Source organism: Oncorhynchus keta, chromosome 34 (genome assembly GCF_023373465.1).
Source record: "Oncorhynchus keta strain PuntledgeMale-10-30-2019 chromosome 34, Oket_V2, whole genome shotgun sequence".
Classification (NCBI taxonomy): Eukaryota; Metazoa; Chordata; class Actinopteri; order Salmoniformes; family Salmonidae; genus Oncorhynchus; species Oncorhynchus keta.
This window is the reverse complement of record NC_068454.1, coordinates 45284905-45300512: the sequence shown is the minus strand read 5'-3', so window position 1 is coordinate 45300512 and position 15608 is coordinate 45284905. Positions and strand designations below refer to the sequence as shown.

Below are 15608 nucleotides of genomic sequence, written 5' to 3'. Positions count from 1 at the left end.
CAACAATGGGATTTGTACGTTGACTTATTGTTCTCTGCGTTCAGAAGGGGAGTGGTCCTTGCCACCAAACATGGGCTGTATGAGATGAGTATGCCCGATGACGACCAGCACTCTTTGAAGATCCTGAGGGTGAAGAGTGGCGACTTGGGTCAGCTGATGTGTGTGGCCTCCAACAAGTTTGGCAGCGACTCCTGCATCTTTAGTGTGGAAATGGCAGGTGAGTGTAATAATGATGGATTATGATAATGATTTGGATTTTTGGATATATCACTAATAACAGGCGCTCAAAGCACTTTCCAATGTTTTGAAGGGGAAACTCGTATAATTAACAACAGTTATGGCCATTAAAAATGTAGCTACTCTTTCAAAATGCCTTTCTGCAGCAAGGTACATTGTAAGGACATTTAGTTTGCGTCGTGTTTCCTTGCAATGATACTTTAAGTATCGAGATACTGAGTATTGTGAAAAATCAAACACATTCTCGTGTTCCATATCTGTAGCACCGCCAACCTTTGAGACAATCATGGAGGATGTGGATGTGCACATGGGAGATACGCCTCGTCTGGCTGTGGTCGTGGAGGGCAAGCCCATTCCCGACATCATGTGGTTTAAGGTGCATAAATTGAGACACAAACATATGAGTGTTTCATATCATTGGAACCCTTTATTCATTTTACCCTCATGCCTTGTAGTTACTCAATAGATAACAAGATTGATAACCAGAATGTATGTACTCAGCTGGTAAGAAGGTACATAAACAATGACTGAATTGTAGTGAGAGGAAACTGTCCACATTATGTTTCAAATGAGTTTCTAATATAGTAAGTGCGTAATTACAAGTAACATTGACATTCTATGTAATCATTTTACTATATGCATGTTTATTGTCTTTAAGAAAAAAAATATTACTTTCAGAGTGACTTATTGTGACTTGGTTTCAGGATGATATATTGTTGTGTGAGAGTAGTCACATCACCTTTGTGTATGACGACAACGAATGCTCCCTCGTGGTGCTCAACACAAGTCCGGAAGATTCAGGAGTGTATACCTGCACAGCCAAGAACCTGGCTGGCTCTGTGTCCTGTAAGGCTGAGCTCACCGTGCACACAGGTAAGCCTCTCCGTACTCTTTAATCAAATATGCTTTCCAGTATTGACACAAAGGCGTAGTCGTGTAAGCAAATGAATTAAAGGGACCTTTCACTCCAAAATTAAAGTTTGTCCAGCGTTTTCAGACCTCAAAAGTAGACGAATTACGAGATATGTCCACAACCTAGGCCATCAGTTGTGTCGATCCAGCATTATGACTTAATCCCCAAGTGAAAGGGTGCTTATCTTTTCCATTAATTTGAGGTGGAGACAGCCGGATCTACATAACCGATGTCAAAGGACGTGGATTCATTTTGAGGTCTGAAAACATCAGATAAACCTTCATTTTTGGAGTGAAATGTCCATTCAGCATTGCTTATGCAGATTTCTCTGAAACTGACCCACTGCTCGCACCTCATACTACTCACCAAGGACACGTATTAGTCAGATTGTTGAGATGCAGCTACAGTACGCATAGGCTGATGTAAATTAAAGGTTGGGAATGTGATTAACTCAGGCCCAGAATACTATGACATATCGGCCTGTAATTAGGCTGCATTGTAATTGTGTGTCCTCACTTTTGCGTTGCCTTGCAGTTAGAGAAGACAAGGAGGATTCAATGGAGGACGAGGAGACCATTCTCAGGAAGATGCGCCGGCTGACTGACTACTATGACATCCACAAGGAAATCGGGAGGTGAGTCACCCGTTTGTAAAGAAAGCTAGGAAGAAGAAATATATATACACATACATATACATACACTGAGTGTACAGAACATTAGGAACACCTGCTCTTTCCATGACATAGACTGACTAGGTGAATCGAGGTGAAAGCTATGATCCCTTATTGTCACTTAAATCCACTTCAATCAGTGTAGACGAAGGGGAGGAGACATGTTAAAAAACTATTTTTAAGCCATGAGACAGTTGAAACATGAATTTTGGATATGTGCTGTTCACAGGGTGAATGGGCAAGACAAAAGATTAAAGTGACTTTGAACGTGTTATGGTAGCAGGTGCCAGGAGCACTGGTTTGAGTGTGTCAAGAACTGAAACACTGCTGGGTTTTCCTGTGTGTATCAAGAATGGTCCACCACCCAAAGGACATCCAGCCTTCTTGTCACAGCTGTGGGAAGCATTGGAGTCAACATGGGCCAGTATCCCTGTGGAACGCTTGATACCTTATAGAGTCCATGCCTCAAAGAATTAAGGCTATTCTGAGGTGCACAAGAGGGTGCAACTCAAAATTAGGAAGGTGTTCCTAATGTTTTGTGCACTCAGTGTATGTATATATACAGTGGCAGTCAAACGTTTGAACACACCTACTCATTCAAGGGTTTTTCTTTATTTTTTACTATTTTCTACATTGTAGAATAGTAGTGAAGATGTCAAAATTATGAAATAACACATATGGAATCATGTAGTTAAACAAATCAAAATATATTTTATATTTGAGATTCTTCAAAGTAGCCTTGCACTCTCTTGGCATTCTCTCAACCAACTTCACCTGGAATGCTTTTCCAACAGTCTTGAGTTCCCACATATGCTGAGCACTTGTTGGCTGCTTTTCCTTCACTCTACAGTCCAAATCATCCCAAACCATCTCAATTGGGTTGAGGTCGGGTGACTGTAGAGGCCAGGTCATCTGATGCAGCACTCCATCACTCTCCTTCTTTGTCAAATAGCCCTTACACAGCCTGGAGATGTGTTGGGTCATTGTCCTGTTGAAAAACAAATGATAGTCCCACTAAGCGCAAACCAGATGGGATGGGGTATCGCTGCAGAATGTTGTGGTATCCATGCTGGTTAAGTGTGCCTTGAATTCTAAATAAATCACAGACAGTGTCACTAGCAAAGGACCCTCACACCCCCTTCTCCATGCTTCACGGTGGGAACCACACATGCTAAGATCATCCATTCACCTACTCTGTGACTCACAAAGACAATGTTGGAACCCAAAATCTCAAATTTGGACTCATCAGACCAAAGGACAGATTTCCACCGGTCTGATGTCCATTGCTCGTGTTTCTTGGCCCAAGCAAATCTCTTCTTATTATTGCTGTCCTTCAGTAGTGGTTTCTTTGCAGCAATTTGACCATGAAGGTCTGATTTCACACAGTCTCCTCTGACCGGTTGATGTTGATGTGTCTGTTACTTGAACTCTGTGAAGCATTTATTTGGGCCGACATTTATGAGGCTGGTAGACTCTGGGTCTTCCTTTTCCTGTGTTTGACCTCAGGAGAGCCAGTATCATCATATCTCTTGGTGGTTTTTGCGACTACACTTGAAGAAACTTCTTGAAATGTTCCGAAATGACTGAACTTAATGTAATGAATGTAAAGTAATGATGGACTGTCTTTCTCTTTGCTTATTTGATCTGTTATTGCCATAATATGGACTTTTACAAAATATGGATTTTACCACCCCTACCTTGTCACAACACAACTGAAGGAAAGAAATTCCACCTGTAACAAAGCACACATGTTATTTGAAATGCATTCCAGATGACTACCTCATGAAGCTGGTTGAGAGAATGCCAAGATTGTGCAAATCTGTCATCAAGGCAAGGGGTGGCTATTTTGAAGAATATCAAATATAAAATACATTTTGATTTGTTTAACTACATGACTCCATATGTGTTATTTAGTAGTTTTCATGTCTTCACTACTATTCTACAATGTAGAAAATAGTAAAAAAAAGAAAGAAAGAAAAACACTTGAATGAGTAGGTGTGTCCATTCTTTTGACTGGTACTACATGTACATGTAAAACCAACAAATCAATTCCTAATTTTGAATTAATTGTAAGAACTATTTCCTTATAAATGTTCTAATTATTAAGTAATGCTTATAAATAATGAAATATGTGTTTATTCACTGTTTAGAAATGGTTGGTTAATGCTTTTACATGAAAGTGACTGTAAAATGTTACATCCTAATCAATAACAATATTTTTTAGAGGAGCTTTCTCCTATGCAAAACGAGTGACGCAGAAAGTGGGGAAAAAAGAGTATGCTGCCAAGTTCATATCTGCCCGAGCCAAGAGGAAGGCCTCTGCACTTAGAGAGATGAATCTGCTGTCTGGGTTGGACCACGAGAGAGTCCTGTATTTCCATGATGCCTTTGAGAAGAAGAATGCAGTCATCATTGTCACAGAGATGTATCCTTTTCAGAGTTCATACTTACTGGTGCCTTTTACACAGTATTCCATTTGACTTGAAGAGTGGGGAAAATTGAAGGTATAACAGTCTATATATTTTGTAGACACACATGCACAGACACACTCACAATCCTGTGTTTGCATATTTGTTTCCGTCATTCATCTCCTGTCATAATTATGAAATATTTCCAGTGTCATAAATCTCCTTGATCAATGCATAAAGATGCAACGAGGAACTTCTGGAGAGGTTTACAAAGAAATCTACAGTGATGGAGTCAGACGTGAGTTGGTTACTATGTGCTTGGAGGACACTTAATTATGGGTTCATGAGTAACAGGGACCCCTATTGTAAGATCCTTGAACTCGTCTTTACCAACTTGGCACCTAGAATTATTATCAAAGGAAGACCAACCAAGTAAATCCACACACTTTTACAGGGATAAGTGGGACCTTGGGTAACACTTGATATGATCAAACCACCCTGTTTCTCTTATTGTATAAGAATGTGTCTCCCATAACATCTTTACAAAACGTAACATAATGACAGTAACATATCCCTATACTTGGTATACCTGCAGATCCGCTCCTGTATGAGACAGCTGTTGGAGGGTGTGGACTACCTTCACCATCAAAATATCGTCCATCTGGATATCAAGGTAAACGTGTTTTTAGTTAAGAGTTTTAAGGCCAGGCACCTCAGGCTGAAATAACATTTTTGCATCGACCTATCAATTCTGAGATTTGTTGGTATTTTGGTTCATTTAATATGAGTATTTTCAAAAAGTAAACATAAAAATGCCAAAAATATATATATATATATTTTTTAAAGTAAACATGAAAATGCCAAAAAAATATATTTTACTACTGTCATTAACATTTGAATGAATTTTAACCACTTTAAAATGGACATACATCTGTAATTTCAAAGCTCACTACATTGCATTCCACATAATTCCGATTCCCATTTCACAGAGAATGTTACAAACGGGACTGCATTTAGTAGTTTATTTTATTTAACCTTTATTTCACTAGGCAAGTCAGTTAAAGAACACATTTTTATTTACAATGACGGCCTGCGGGGACAGGGTCTGGGATTTAAAAAATAACAAATCAATTAATTATAGGATAAAACACACATCACGATGAGAGACAACAACACTACATAAAGACAGGCCTAAGACGACAACATAGCAAGGCAGCAACACATGACAACACAGCATGGTAGCAACACAACATGACAACAACATGGTAGCAGCACAAAACATGGTAAAAATTTTACTGGGCGCAGACAACAGCACAAAAGTCAAGATGGTAGAGACAACAATACATCATGCAAAGCAGCCACAACTGTTAGTAAGAGTGTCCATGATTGAGTCTTTGAAGTTTCATTTCATTTTAGTTAACCTTGATTTAACCAGGTAGGCCAGTTGAGAACAAGTTCTCATTTACAACTGCAACTGGGCCAATGTAAAAAAAACAGTGCGACAAAAACAACACAGAGTTACACATAAACAAACATACAGCTGATAACACAATAGAAAAAGCTATGTACAGTGTTTGCAAATGTAGAAGAGTAGGGAGGTAAGGCAATAAATAAGCAATGGAGGCAAAATAATTACAATTTAGCATTAACACTGAAGTGATAGATGTGCAGATGATGATGTGCAAGTAGAGATACTGGGGTGTGAAAGAGATAGAGGATAAGGAACAATATGGGGATGAGGTAGTTGGGTGTGCTATTTACAGATTGGCTGTGTACAGGTACAGTGATCGGTAAACTGCTCTGACAGCTGATGCTCAAAGTTATAGCGGGAGATAAGACTCTAGCTTCAGTGATTTTTGCAACTCATTCCAGTCATTGGCAGCAGAGAACTGGAAGGAAAGGCGCCCAAAGGAAGTGTTGGCTATGGGGGTGACCAGTGAAATATACCTGCTGGAGCACGTGCTACGGTTTTGCTATGGTGACCATTCAGCTGAGATAAGGTGTGTTACGGTTTTCTAATGGTGAAGGAGAGTCGGACCAAACTGCAGCGTGTTGATTGCGATCCATGTTTATTTAAACAAACGTAAAACACGACTAAACATGAACACTACAAAACAATAAACGAAACGAAAACCGAAACAGCCTATACATGTGTCAACTAACATCTACCAAGGACATCAAGACACTCAGGACAATCACCCACAATACAATCAAAGAATATGGCTGCCTAAATATGGTTCCCAATCAGAGACAACGATAAACACCTGCCTCTGATTGAGAACCACTTCAGACAGCCATAGACTTTCCTAGAACACCCCACTAAGCTACAACCCCACTAAGCTACACACCACATACAAAAACCCATGTCACACCCTGGCCTGACCAAATACATGAAGAAAACACAAAATACTTCGACCAGGGCGTGACAAGGTGAGGCTTTACCTAGCAAAGTCTTATAGATGACCTGGAGCAAGTGGGTTTGGCGGTGAATATGTAGCGAGGGCCAGCCAACAAGAGCATACAGGTCGCAGTGGTGGGTAGTATATGGGGCATTGGTGATAAAACGGATGGCACTTTGATCGACTACGTCCAATTTGCTCAGTAGAGTATTGGAGGCTGTTTTGTAAATGACATCGCCGAAGTCAAGGATTGGTAAGATAGTCAGTTTTACGAGGGTATGTTTGGCAGCATGAGTGAAGGAGGCTTTGTTGCGAAATAGGAAGCCAATTATAGATTTTGGATTGGAGATGCATAATGTGAGGAAGTAGAGTTTACAGTCTAACCAGACACCTAGGTATTTGTAGTTGTCTACATATTCTAAGTCAGAACCGTCCAGAGTAGTGATGCTCGTCGCGCGGGCAGGTGCGTGCAGCAATCGGTTGAAGAGCATGCATTTATTTTTACTTGCATTTAAAAGCAGTTGGAGGCCTCGGAAGGAGTGTTGTATGGCATTGAAACTCGTTTGGAGGTTTGTTTACACAGTGTCCAAAGAAGGGCCAGATGTATACAGAATGGTGTCGTCTGCGTAGGAGGTGGATCAGAGAATCACCAGCAGCAAGAGCGACATCATTGATGTATACAGAGAAAAGAGTTGGCCTGAGAATTGAACCCTGTGGCACCCCTTTAGAGACAGCCAGAGGGCCAGACAACAGGCCCTCCGATTTGACACACTGAACTGTATCTGAGAAGTAGTTGGTGAACCAGGCGAAGCAGTCATTTGAGAAGCCAAGGCTATTGAGTCTGCCGATAAGAATGTAGTGATTGACAGAGTCGAAAGCCTTGGCCAGGTCGATGAAGACGGCTGCACAGTATTGTATTTTATTGATGGCGGTTATGATATCATTTAGGACCTTGACATGGGTGAGGTGTACCCATGACCAGCTCGGAAACCAGATTGCATAGCGGAGAAGGTATGGTGGGATTCGAAATGGTCGGTGACCTGTTTGTTAACTTGGCTTTCAAAGATTTTAGAAAGGTAGGGCAGGATGGATATAGGTCTATAACAGTTTGGGTCTAGAGTATCTCCCATTTGAAGATGGGGATGACCGCGGCAGCTTTCCAATCTTTGGGGATCGCAGATGATACGAAAGGGAGGTTGAATAGGCTAGTAATAGGGGTTGCAACAATATTGGCGGATAATTTTAGAAAGAGAGGGTCCAGATTGTCTAGCCCAGCTGATTTGTACGGCTCCAGGTTTTGCAGCTCTTTCAGAACATCTGCTATCTGCTAGCCAGGGGGTCTTGGGCAAGTTGCTGCAGGGGGCCCTGAGATGTTGACCGTGGTAGGGGTAGCCAGGTGAAAAGCATGGCCAGCCGTAGAAAAATGCTTATTGAAATGATCGATTATAGTAGATTTATCGGTCGTGACATGTTTCCTATCCTAAGTGCAGTGGGCAGCTGGGAGAAGGTGCTCTAATTCTCCATGGACTTTACAGTGTCCCAATACTTTTTGGAATTCGTGATACAGGATGCAGATTTCTGTTTGAAAAAGGCTACCTTAGCTTTTCTAACTGATTGAGTTTATTGGTTCCTGACTTCCCTGAAAAGTTGCATATCACAGGGGGCTATTCGATGCTAATGCAGAAGACAACAGGATGTTTTTGTGCTGGACAAGGGCAGTCAAGTCTGGGGTGAACCAAAGGCTATATCTGTTCTTACTTCGACATTTCTTGAACGGGGCATGCTTATTTAAGATGGCGAGGAAAGCATGTTTAAAGAGCAAACAGGCATCCTCGGCTGACGGGATGAGGTCAATATCCTTCCAGGATACCCGGTCCAGGTTGATTAGAAAAACCCAAATGTATTTTTGGGGTCAAGTTTCATGAGCTCCTTTTGCACCTCGGACTCATTGACTGCCTGCAGTGAGAAACTTTGTAGCCGGGCAGGGGGAAAAGATGGGGAAGCATCTGGGATAGTCGCATTAGAAGGGGTGGGAGATGAGGAAATGTTGGACAGAAGAGGAGGCATGGCTGAGTCAAATAGGAATCCTGACTTAATGACGTGGTGATTAAAGAGCTCAGCCATGTTCTTCTTGTCAGTAACAACCATACTATCATCATCATTAAGGGACATCGGCAGCTTTGAGGAGGAGGGTTTATTCTCCAGGTCTTTAACCGTTTTCTATAACTTCTTGGGGTTAGACCCACAGAGAGAGAACTGCTCCTTAAAGTTACTAACTTTGGCATTCCGGATAGCATGAGTGCACTTATTTCTCATTTGCCTGAACTAGAGCCATTTGCCTGAACGAGAATATGCATGTGCCGAGCCAAATGCAATTCTTGAGGTGGAGTAACTCTGCAAGATCACGGTCAAACCAGGGGCTGAATCATGTTTTAAAAATCTATATTTTATGGCAGAGTGTTTGTTAACAATACCACTGAAAATGTAAAAAAAGAAGGTCCAAGCGTCTTCGACAGAGGGGATCAAGTTGATTCTATAACATTTTACAGATGCCAGTTCATGAAGGAAGGCTTGCTTATTAAAGTTTTTTAGCAAGCGTCTATAACAAATCAGGACAGGTCGTTTCACTGAGCAGCCATTACGAACACAGGCTGTAAAACGGTGATCACTAAGGTCATTACAGAAAACACTAGACTGATACCTATAAGGATTATTTGTGAGGATAACATCAAGGAGAGTAGCCTTTTCTGGGTCTTTTGAGTCATGCCTTGTCAGATTGGTAATAATCTGAGAAAGATTTAGAGAGTCCAGTTGCTTTAGGACTTGGTCAGGTGGTTTAAGCATGTCCCAGTGTAGGTCACCTAGCAGGACAAATTCAAACTTAATGTTAGGGGACAGGAGAGAGCTTAAGGCTGATAGGGTACAGGCCGGTGCTGATGGAGGACGATAAAACCCAGCAACAGAGCTATTTGAAAATGTACATTTTAAAACCAGCAATTCAAATTGTTTTGGGACAGACTTGGTGGAGACAACCAAGCACTGAAGATGATCCTTGGGAAAGATTGCCACTCCACCACCTTTGGAAGATCTGTCTTGCCGAAAAAAGTTAACCAGAAAGGTTAAAATCAGTATTTAAAACACTCTTCCCTAACCACGTCTCAGTAATGACCAACACATCTGGATTGGAGCTGTGAACCCACACTTTCAATTGATCCATATTCGGTAATAAGCTTCTAGTATTAACGTGCAGAAAACCCAGGCTTTTACGAGAGCAGAAATCAGTGAAGTAGATATCAGAGCACAAGTCAGAATTGGGGCTAGCAATAGTAGATGGTCTAGGGTGTACTGTACATACACGTTTCCAGATATCATCAACAGTAATACAATCAAGGCACGTCATAGGACAGGGAGAGCTCTGCAGTGCTGATTTATGACATCTGAATGTGCATCAGATAGCAACAAGATCATATTGTACAGCAATTTCATCAGGTAACTTGAATACAAAGCCGGCGAGGGGTGGTTAGAATAGGATGGGAGGCCAACAGTCCATGTAACCAATAGAGAGTCCCGAGTGTGGGAACAAATAGTGTGTCCCACGGTTGGGTAAAGAACGTTCGTAGTCAACAAAGCATGCAGGAGTCATGAGGCAAACAGAAAAAATGCACAAGAAAAAAAAAATGTAACGACTTGGGGCCAGTCATTGTAAGTTCAGAGTTACTCGCCCCAACAGTGCGTGTGTGCTGGAGGCGAGCGAAGGCTCGGGAGAGAGGGGGGACAGCAGGAGGCAGGCCAGGGCAGATGGTGAACAGATAGCCAGGTGGAGTCCAAGCAGCAGTGCAGCAGACAACAGAGTAGGTGTCACACCCACTTGGGAGAAGCTTGGAAGAGACAGTCTTTGAAGATATGGTAAATGGGTCTAAATAGGCTTCTGGCGTTTGCTAGTCTTAATTCAGTGTATTTGTCTTTAACTGACATTTACCAAAGTCCCATACTTCCTGCAAGCCAACTTTTTCTCTGCTTCAGAAGCATCCACATTCACCAAATGATGTGTCCTTAGATGTATTCAACAGACTTGCGCAGAGGAAGTTGTTGATATGGTGTACATTTTTTATTTTAGATAATATTTTATTTGGAAAAATGCACCAAAAATGTCTTTAGTATTTTACAGATACTGTGGAAATATAAAAAAATATTTATCCTGGAGTGTCTTAAAGAAATAAAATAAAAACTATTTAGGCTGACTTCATCCAGTGGCCAGAAAAATGTATTTGTGTGGTATTCCACATTTTTATGAGATATCACAAAATGTGCGTATTTTAACATTTTCATTTTTATTTTTTAAGTTGATTGCGATATAACAAAATATCCATATTAGGGTGTTGGGCCTGGCCTTAAAGATATCTCACAAAATGTATTCTGGGTAGTACTGTTTCTGTTTGTTTATTGCAAGTGTGCAACTGTGGCTCAGTTGGTAGAGCATGGCGCTTGTAACCCCAGGGTAGTGGGTTCGATTCCCGGGACCACCCATACGTAGAATGTATGCACACATGACTGTAAGTCGCTTTGGATAAAAGCGTCAGCTAAATGGCATATATTATCATATATTATTATATTATCATTTAGACAAGAAATATGTCCCCCTGAATGCATACATTTAGTCAAAAACAAGATTTTGACTATGACCACTGGTCTTTATTCTGAACTCTGACCTTATCTTTGGGTTTCCTCCCTAGCCTGATAACATACTCATGGCAGACCACCATGGTGATCAGATCCGCATCTGTGATTTCGGCAACGCCATAGAGCTCACACCCGACGAGGCTCAATACTGCAAATACGGCACACCAGAATTTGTCGCTCCAGAAATTGTCAACCAAACTCCTGTATCCAAGGCAACTGACATCTGGTAAAAATGCTGGAAGACATGAAAGTGTTTAAAACTTGATTCCCATCACAAATGGATCCTCTCTAATTCTCTTCTTTCTCTTCCCAGGCCGATTGGAGTCATCACATATCTGTGGTAGATACACATTAAATCTGTCTTAAATATGGTGTCTATGCAGTGATTACAAAACCAATCATTGATTCATAAGATGATTAATCACAATTTAAGCATGGAATTATTATGCACATGCACACTACAAGCCAAATGGGTAAATAAACACCACATAAGTACTTGTTCATTCCTATTTTAATTACTATTAGCGACCCTATCAAAAAGGCCATATTTGCCCCCTCATGGACCTGTAATAAAATTGGAACATGGCTCTAGAATCAGTGAACAATTAGTGAGAGGAAGAGAAGTTAACAGGTGTTTCTGCATTTCAGCTTGACTGGAGTATCTCCGTTTGCTGGAGAAAATGACCGCAGCTCCGTGCTCAACATCAGGAACTACAATGTTGCTTTTGAGGAGAGTATGTTCGCTGAACTGTGCCGTGAAGCCAAGGGATTCATCATCAAACTGCTGGTGGCAGACAGACTGTAAGTGAAACCTATAGATTTTAACATGTTCAGCCAAAACTTGAGATGTCCATGTGCTACTCAGAATGTCATGTCAGCTACATGCATTTGATTTAATTGTCAATGTTCCAGACAATTTTAGTTTCGGATGTCAAGATAGGATTTGTCCTTAGGATGTTTCCTCTGTTCTTATACATTTGTGGGCTTCTTAAGACAAACTAGAAATCTAATGTAAAATGGTATCATGTCATCCCTTTAGTAGGCCTGATACACAGGAGTGTCTCCGTCATCCATGGTTCAAGGTGAGGCATGTGAACTTTGACTATGGACTCATGTGTGACGCAGAACTTTTAGGGCTCTCTTCTAAGATATTGAGCAATTTCTAAATTACGGAGTAATACATGCTAATCTATTCTGTTTTCATTTTTTCATAAAGACCCTTACCAAGGGGAAGGCCATAAGCACAGAGGCCCTCAAGAAGTTTGTGTCTCGCCGAAAGTGGCAGGTAAGGGATCTGTCAAAGCGACTTTTTTATTATTATTATTATTGTACAATTCTAGCCATGATTTTTATTTTTATCATATTCAGTCTAATATTTGTTTATGTCCATCTTTTCAGCGGTCCCTTATCAGCTACAAATCCAAAATGGTAATGAGGTCCATCCCTGAGTTGCTGAACGACTCATCCAGCCACATCTCCATCGCTGTTCCCCGACACCTCAAGGAGGGCTCACCCCCACCATCATCTTCCTCTGACTCTGACGAAGATATTGACGAGCTGCCCTTCATTCCAATGCCACTCACCATGGAGTTCTCCGGATCAAGAATGTCTCTGAATGAGATCCCGGACGATCAGGAAGGCACAGGCAGGCCAAACGGCCCCATTGACAGACCAGGATCAGCAGTCGCTCATGGCCAACAGAAGATGGTGAGTGAAACCACTGGGAGAGAGAAAGAGGCTGGAGATTCCGCAGGTATAAGCCACACCAGGAAAAGGTCAACGCTAGAAAATGACAAGGGGTCTTCGGACGAGGAGGCTCCCGCAGAGTTGGTGCAAGTATCTGAGAAGGCAAGAAGGCCCTTGTGCAGAGGCTTGAGCTTAGAGTCAGATAAGCCAGAGGGAGGAACCAGAAGGGGGCCGCTGCGTAGAGGGGGCTCTGCCGACAGTGCGCTGCTACTCCACCTCGTACCAGAAGAGGGCGGAGAAGAGGAAACTCCGGAAAGGGGCCGGCGAGTCCTCAAAAAGACAGTATCCATGGAGCTGCCTAGGAGGAGCACAAGCCCAGGGCCTCTGAGTCAGGAGGACTATGCTCTCAAACTGGAGCTGATGCGGCAGAGGCTACTTCGAGGCGGCTCCGTAGACAAAAAGATGAGCGGCCTGCGAGGACCCCTACTGGAGACCCTGGGCATGGACGATGGAAAGCAGCGGTTGTCACTGGAACGCTACTCACACGCCCCCCGCTTAGGGGTTCCCCCATTAACCAGGGCAGCTTCCAGCGACCAGCCTGGAGAAGACGAGCCCAAACCCAAATTGCTTCGCAAGAGCGCCTCCTTCAGTCAAGGAGATGCAGAGCCCATTCCTCTGCACAGACGGTCCGGGGAGCCACTGGAGATCCCGCAGATAGAGGAGCGAAGACTCAAGGAGGCCATATCCATGTCTGCTCTCACTGAGCCATTCAAGAATGACTCACGCCCTGTGACTCCCAGGGAACCTTCCCCTAAACTTCCCATACCAAGTCCAGAGCCTGGGGAACAGGAGACAACAACCAAGATGGAGGACAAAGAGATTAAGACTGTGGAATCCATTGGCAAAAGAATGGATGGCGTGTCCACAGACAGTAATGCAGACCAGAGATCGAACACAGGTGGTTTCTCAAAGAAGAACATGAGCATGTCAGAAGAAGCAATGATTGAACCAGAGTACGTGGATCTGAGGGAGCCTATCCCTACTTGGAGGGAGCCTAGCCCTCATGTGAGGGTTCTTACATTAGAGGAACCAATGGAAGAAGAGAAAGAAGAGATTGAGGAAAAAGAGACTGTTCCTGTAGATGATCCGAAAGCTAGAGAAGTTGAAGAAATACACAAGGAAGTACAGAAAGAAGTGAAAGAAGAAGAAGTGAAGGCACCAGTAAAATCTTCTGAGATGGTCATTACTACAAGCTCCATAAGGGTCACGCCAGCACCAGCATTTTCAAGGGCACCTGATAATGTTGTGACTCCCTTTCCACCTACGTACGTGGCTCCCTCTCCACCTGCCCTTACTGTACTCCCAGACGGTAGGACATCTGCGTACGCTAGCATAATGCAAACCATCATGGTCCCTTCGCTTCAGCCCCTAGTTAGCCCCCCATTAGCAGACTCCACCCCTGTAGTTGTTCCAGTCCTTGCACAAGCCCCATTTCCAGCACCAACATTAATACCCACATCTACAACTGTCCCTGACCCATCAAAGCCAGTAACTCTGCTATCTACACCAGGGGAACACCCTGCTGTCTTTTCAAGGGTAGCATCCCCCGAGCCAAAGGAAATGAGTCCACCCAAGGTTTCCCCATGCCCCACGCCCCAACATGAGCTCTCGCCAGGGGGACTAAACCTCCAGGACATTGCCTCAGAGGAAATATTCAAGGCACGCTTCAAAAAGCGTGACTCTTCCGTCATTCGAGGCCTGAAGCTTCTCAACTGGTCAAAGCCTGAGGAGAAACAAGTAGCCTCTTTGGACTCTGCCGAGTCAGGCGAAGATGTATACCGCCCTGGGCCTGTTGGAGCACCGCTTGAGTTTGTCCCCAGGAGACTGGAGGAGAAGTCCAAGTCGGTGCAGGATCTCCGCGAGGCCCAGAAGGATCAAGGTTTTATGAGAAGGCTCTCCATGCGCCTCAAGAGGACTCCGTCAGCCGAGCGCAAGTTAGAAAAGCCAAATGAGGAAGAACCGGTGGCTCCCAGGCGCCGGCTCTCCTGGGCTCTCCCCGGTCGAAGAGGATCCCATTCCCAGGAGAGAAAGGAAGTGGAGATGATGAGGATGGATGGGGGAATGGAAGCCGAGGTGGAACAGGAGGTCAAGGAGCCAAAGAAGCCAAACGAGTCGCCAGTCATGGCCATGCGCAGGAAGATCGAGTCGACGGTGTCCGGAATATCCATGAGGATCCGCAGTGCCTCGGAGGAGAGGAAAGTAGCAGCAGAGGAGAGGGAAGCCAACAAACCAGAGAGCAAGAAGACACCCCTGTTCTCTATTCTGCGCAGGTCGACTTCCGAGGGACGTAGCCTAAAGAATATGGCTGGACCCAGTGTCCCTCAGAACCAGCTGGGCTCTCAGTCGGGCATCGGAGCTTCCTCAGATTCCCTGGAGTCCATGTCCAGCGTCAAGTTGGAGACAGCATCAAAGGGTACGAGACTTCTACCAACATATAAATAAAATGTCTTTAGAATGAACATGTTCCCCCTACACCTGAAAAGGTAATATGTTTAATTTGAAGATGATTACTGAGCATAATTAGACAAAACCAAATGTTACCAATTAACGCGTGT

The 15608-nt window shown here is 43.2% G+C and overlaps 1 protein-coding gene across 1 annotated transcript in view; it reads left to right on the top strand.

Moving 5' to 3' along the window:
* Positions 1–15608, top strand: part of LOC118367199 (striated muscle preferentially expressed protein kinase) — a 125051-nt gene that overhangs the window by 88410 nt on the left and 21033 nt on the right. Inside the window, exons 18-30 of the mRNA XM_035750351.2 lie at positions 45–217; positions 501–613; positions 942–1110; positions 1685–1784; positions 4045–4245; positions 4469–4526; positions 4824–4901; positions 11361–11533; positions 11621–11647; positions 11956–12108; positions 12347–12389; positions 12524–12592; positions 12706–15466. Coding sequence (XP_035606244.1) covers positions 45–217; positions 501–613; positions 942–1110; positions 1685–1784; positions 4045–4245; positions 4469–4526; positions 4824–4901; positions 11361–11533; positions 11621–11647; positions 11956–12108; positions 12347–12389; positions 12524–12592; positions 12706–15466 — 4118 coding nt within the window. The remainder of the gene's footprint in view (positions 1–44; positions 218–500; positions 614–941; positions 1111–1684; positions 1785–4044; positions 4246–4468; positions 4527–4823; positions 4902–11360; positions 11534–11620; positions 11648–11955; positions 12109–12346; positions 12390–12523; positions 12593–12705; positions 15467–15608) is intronic.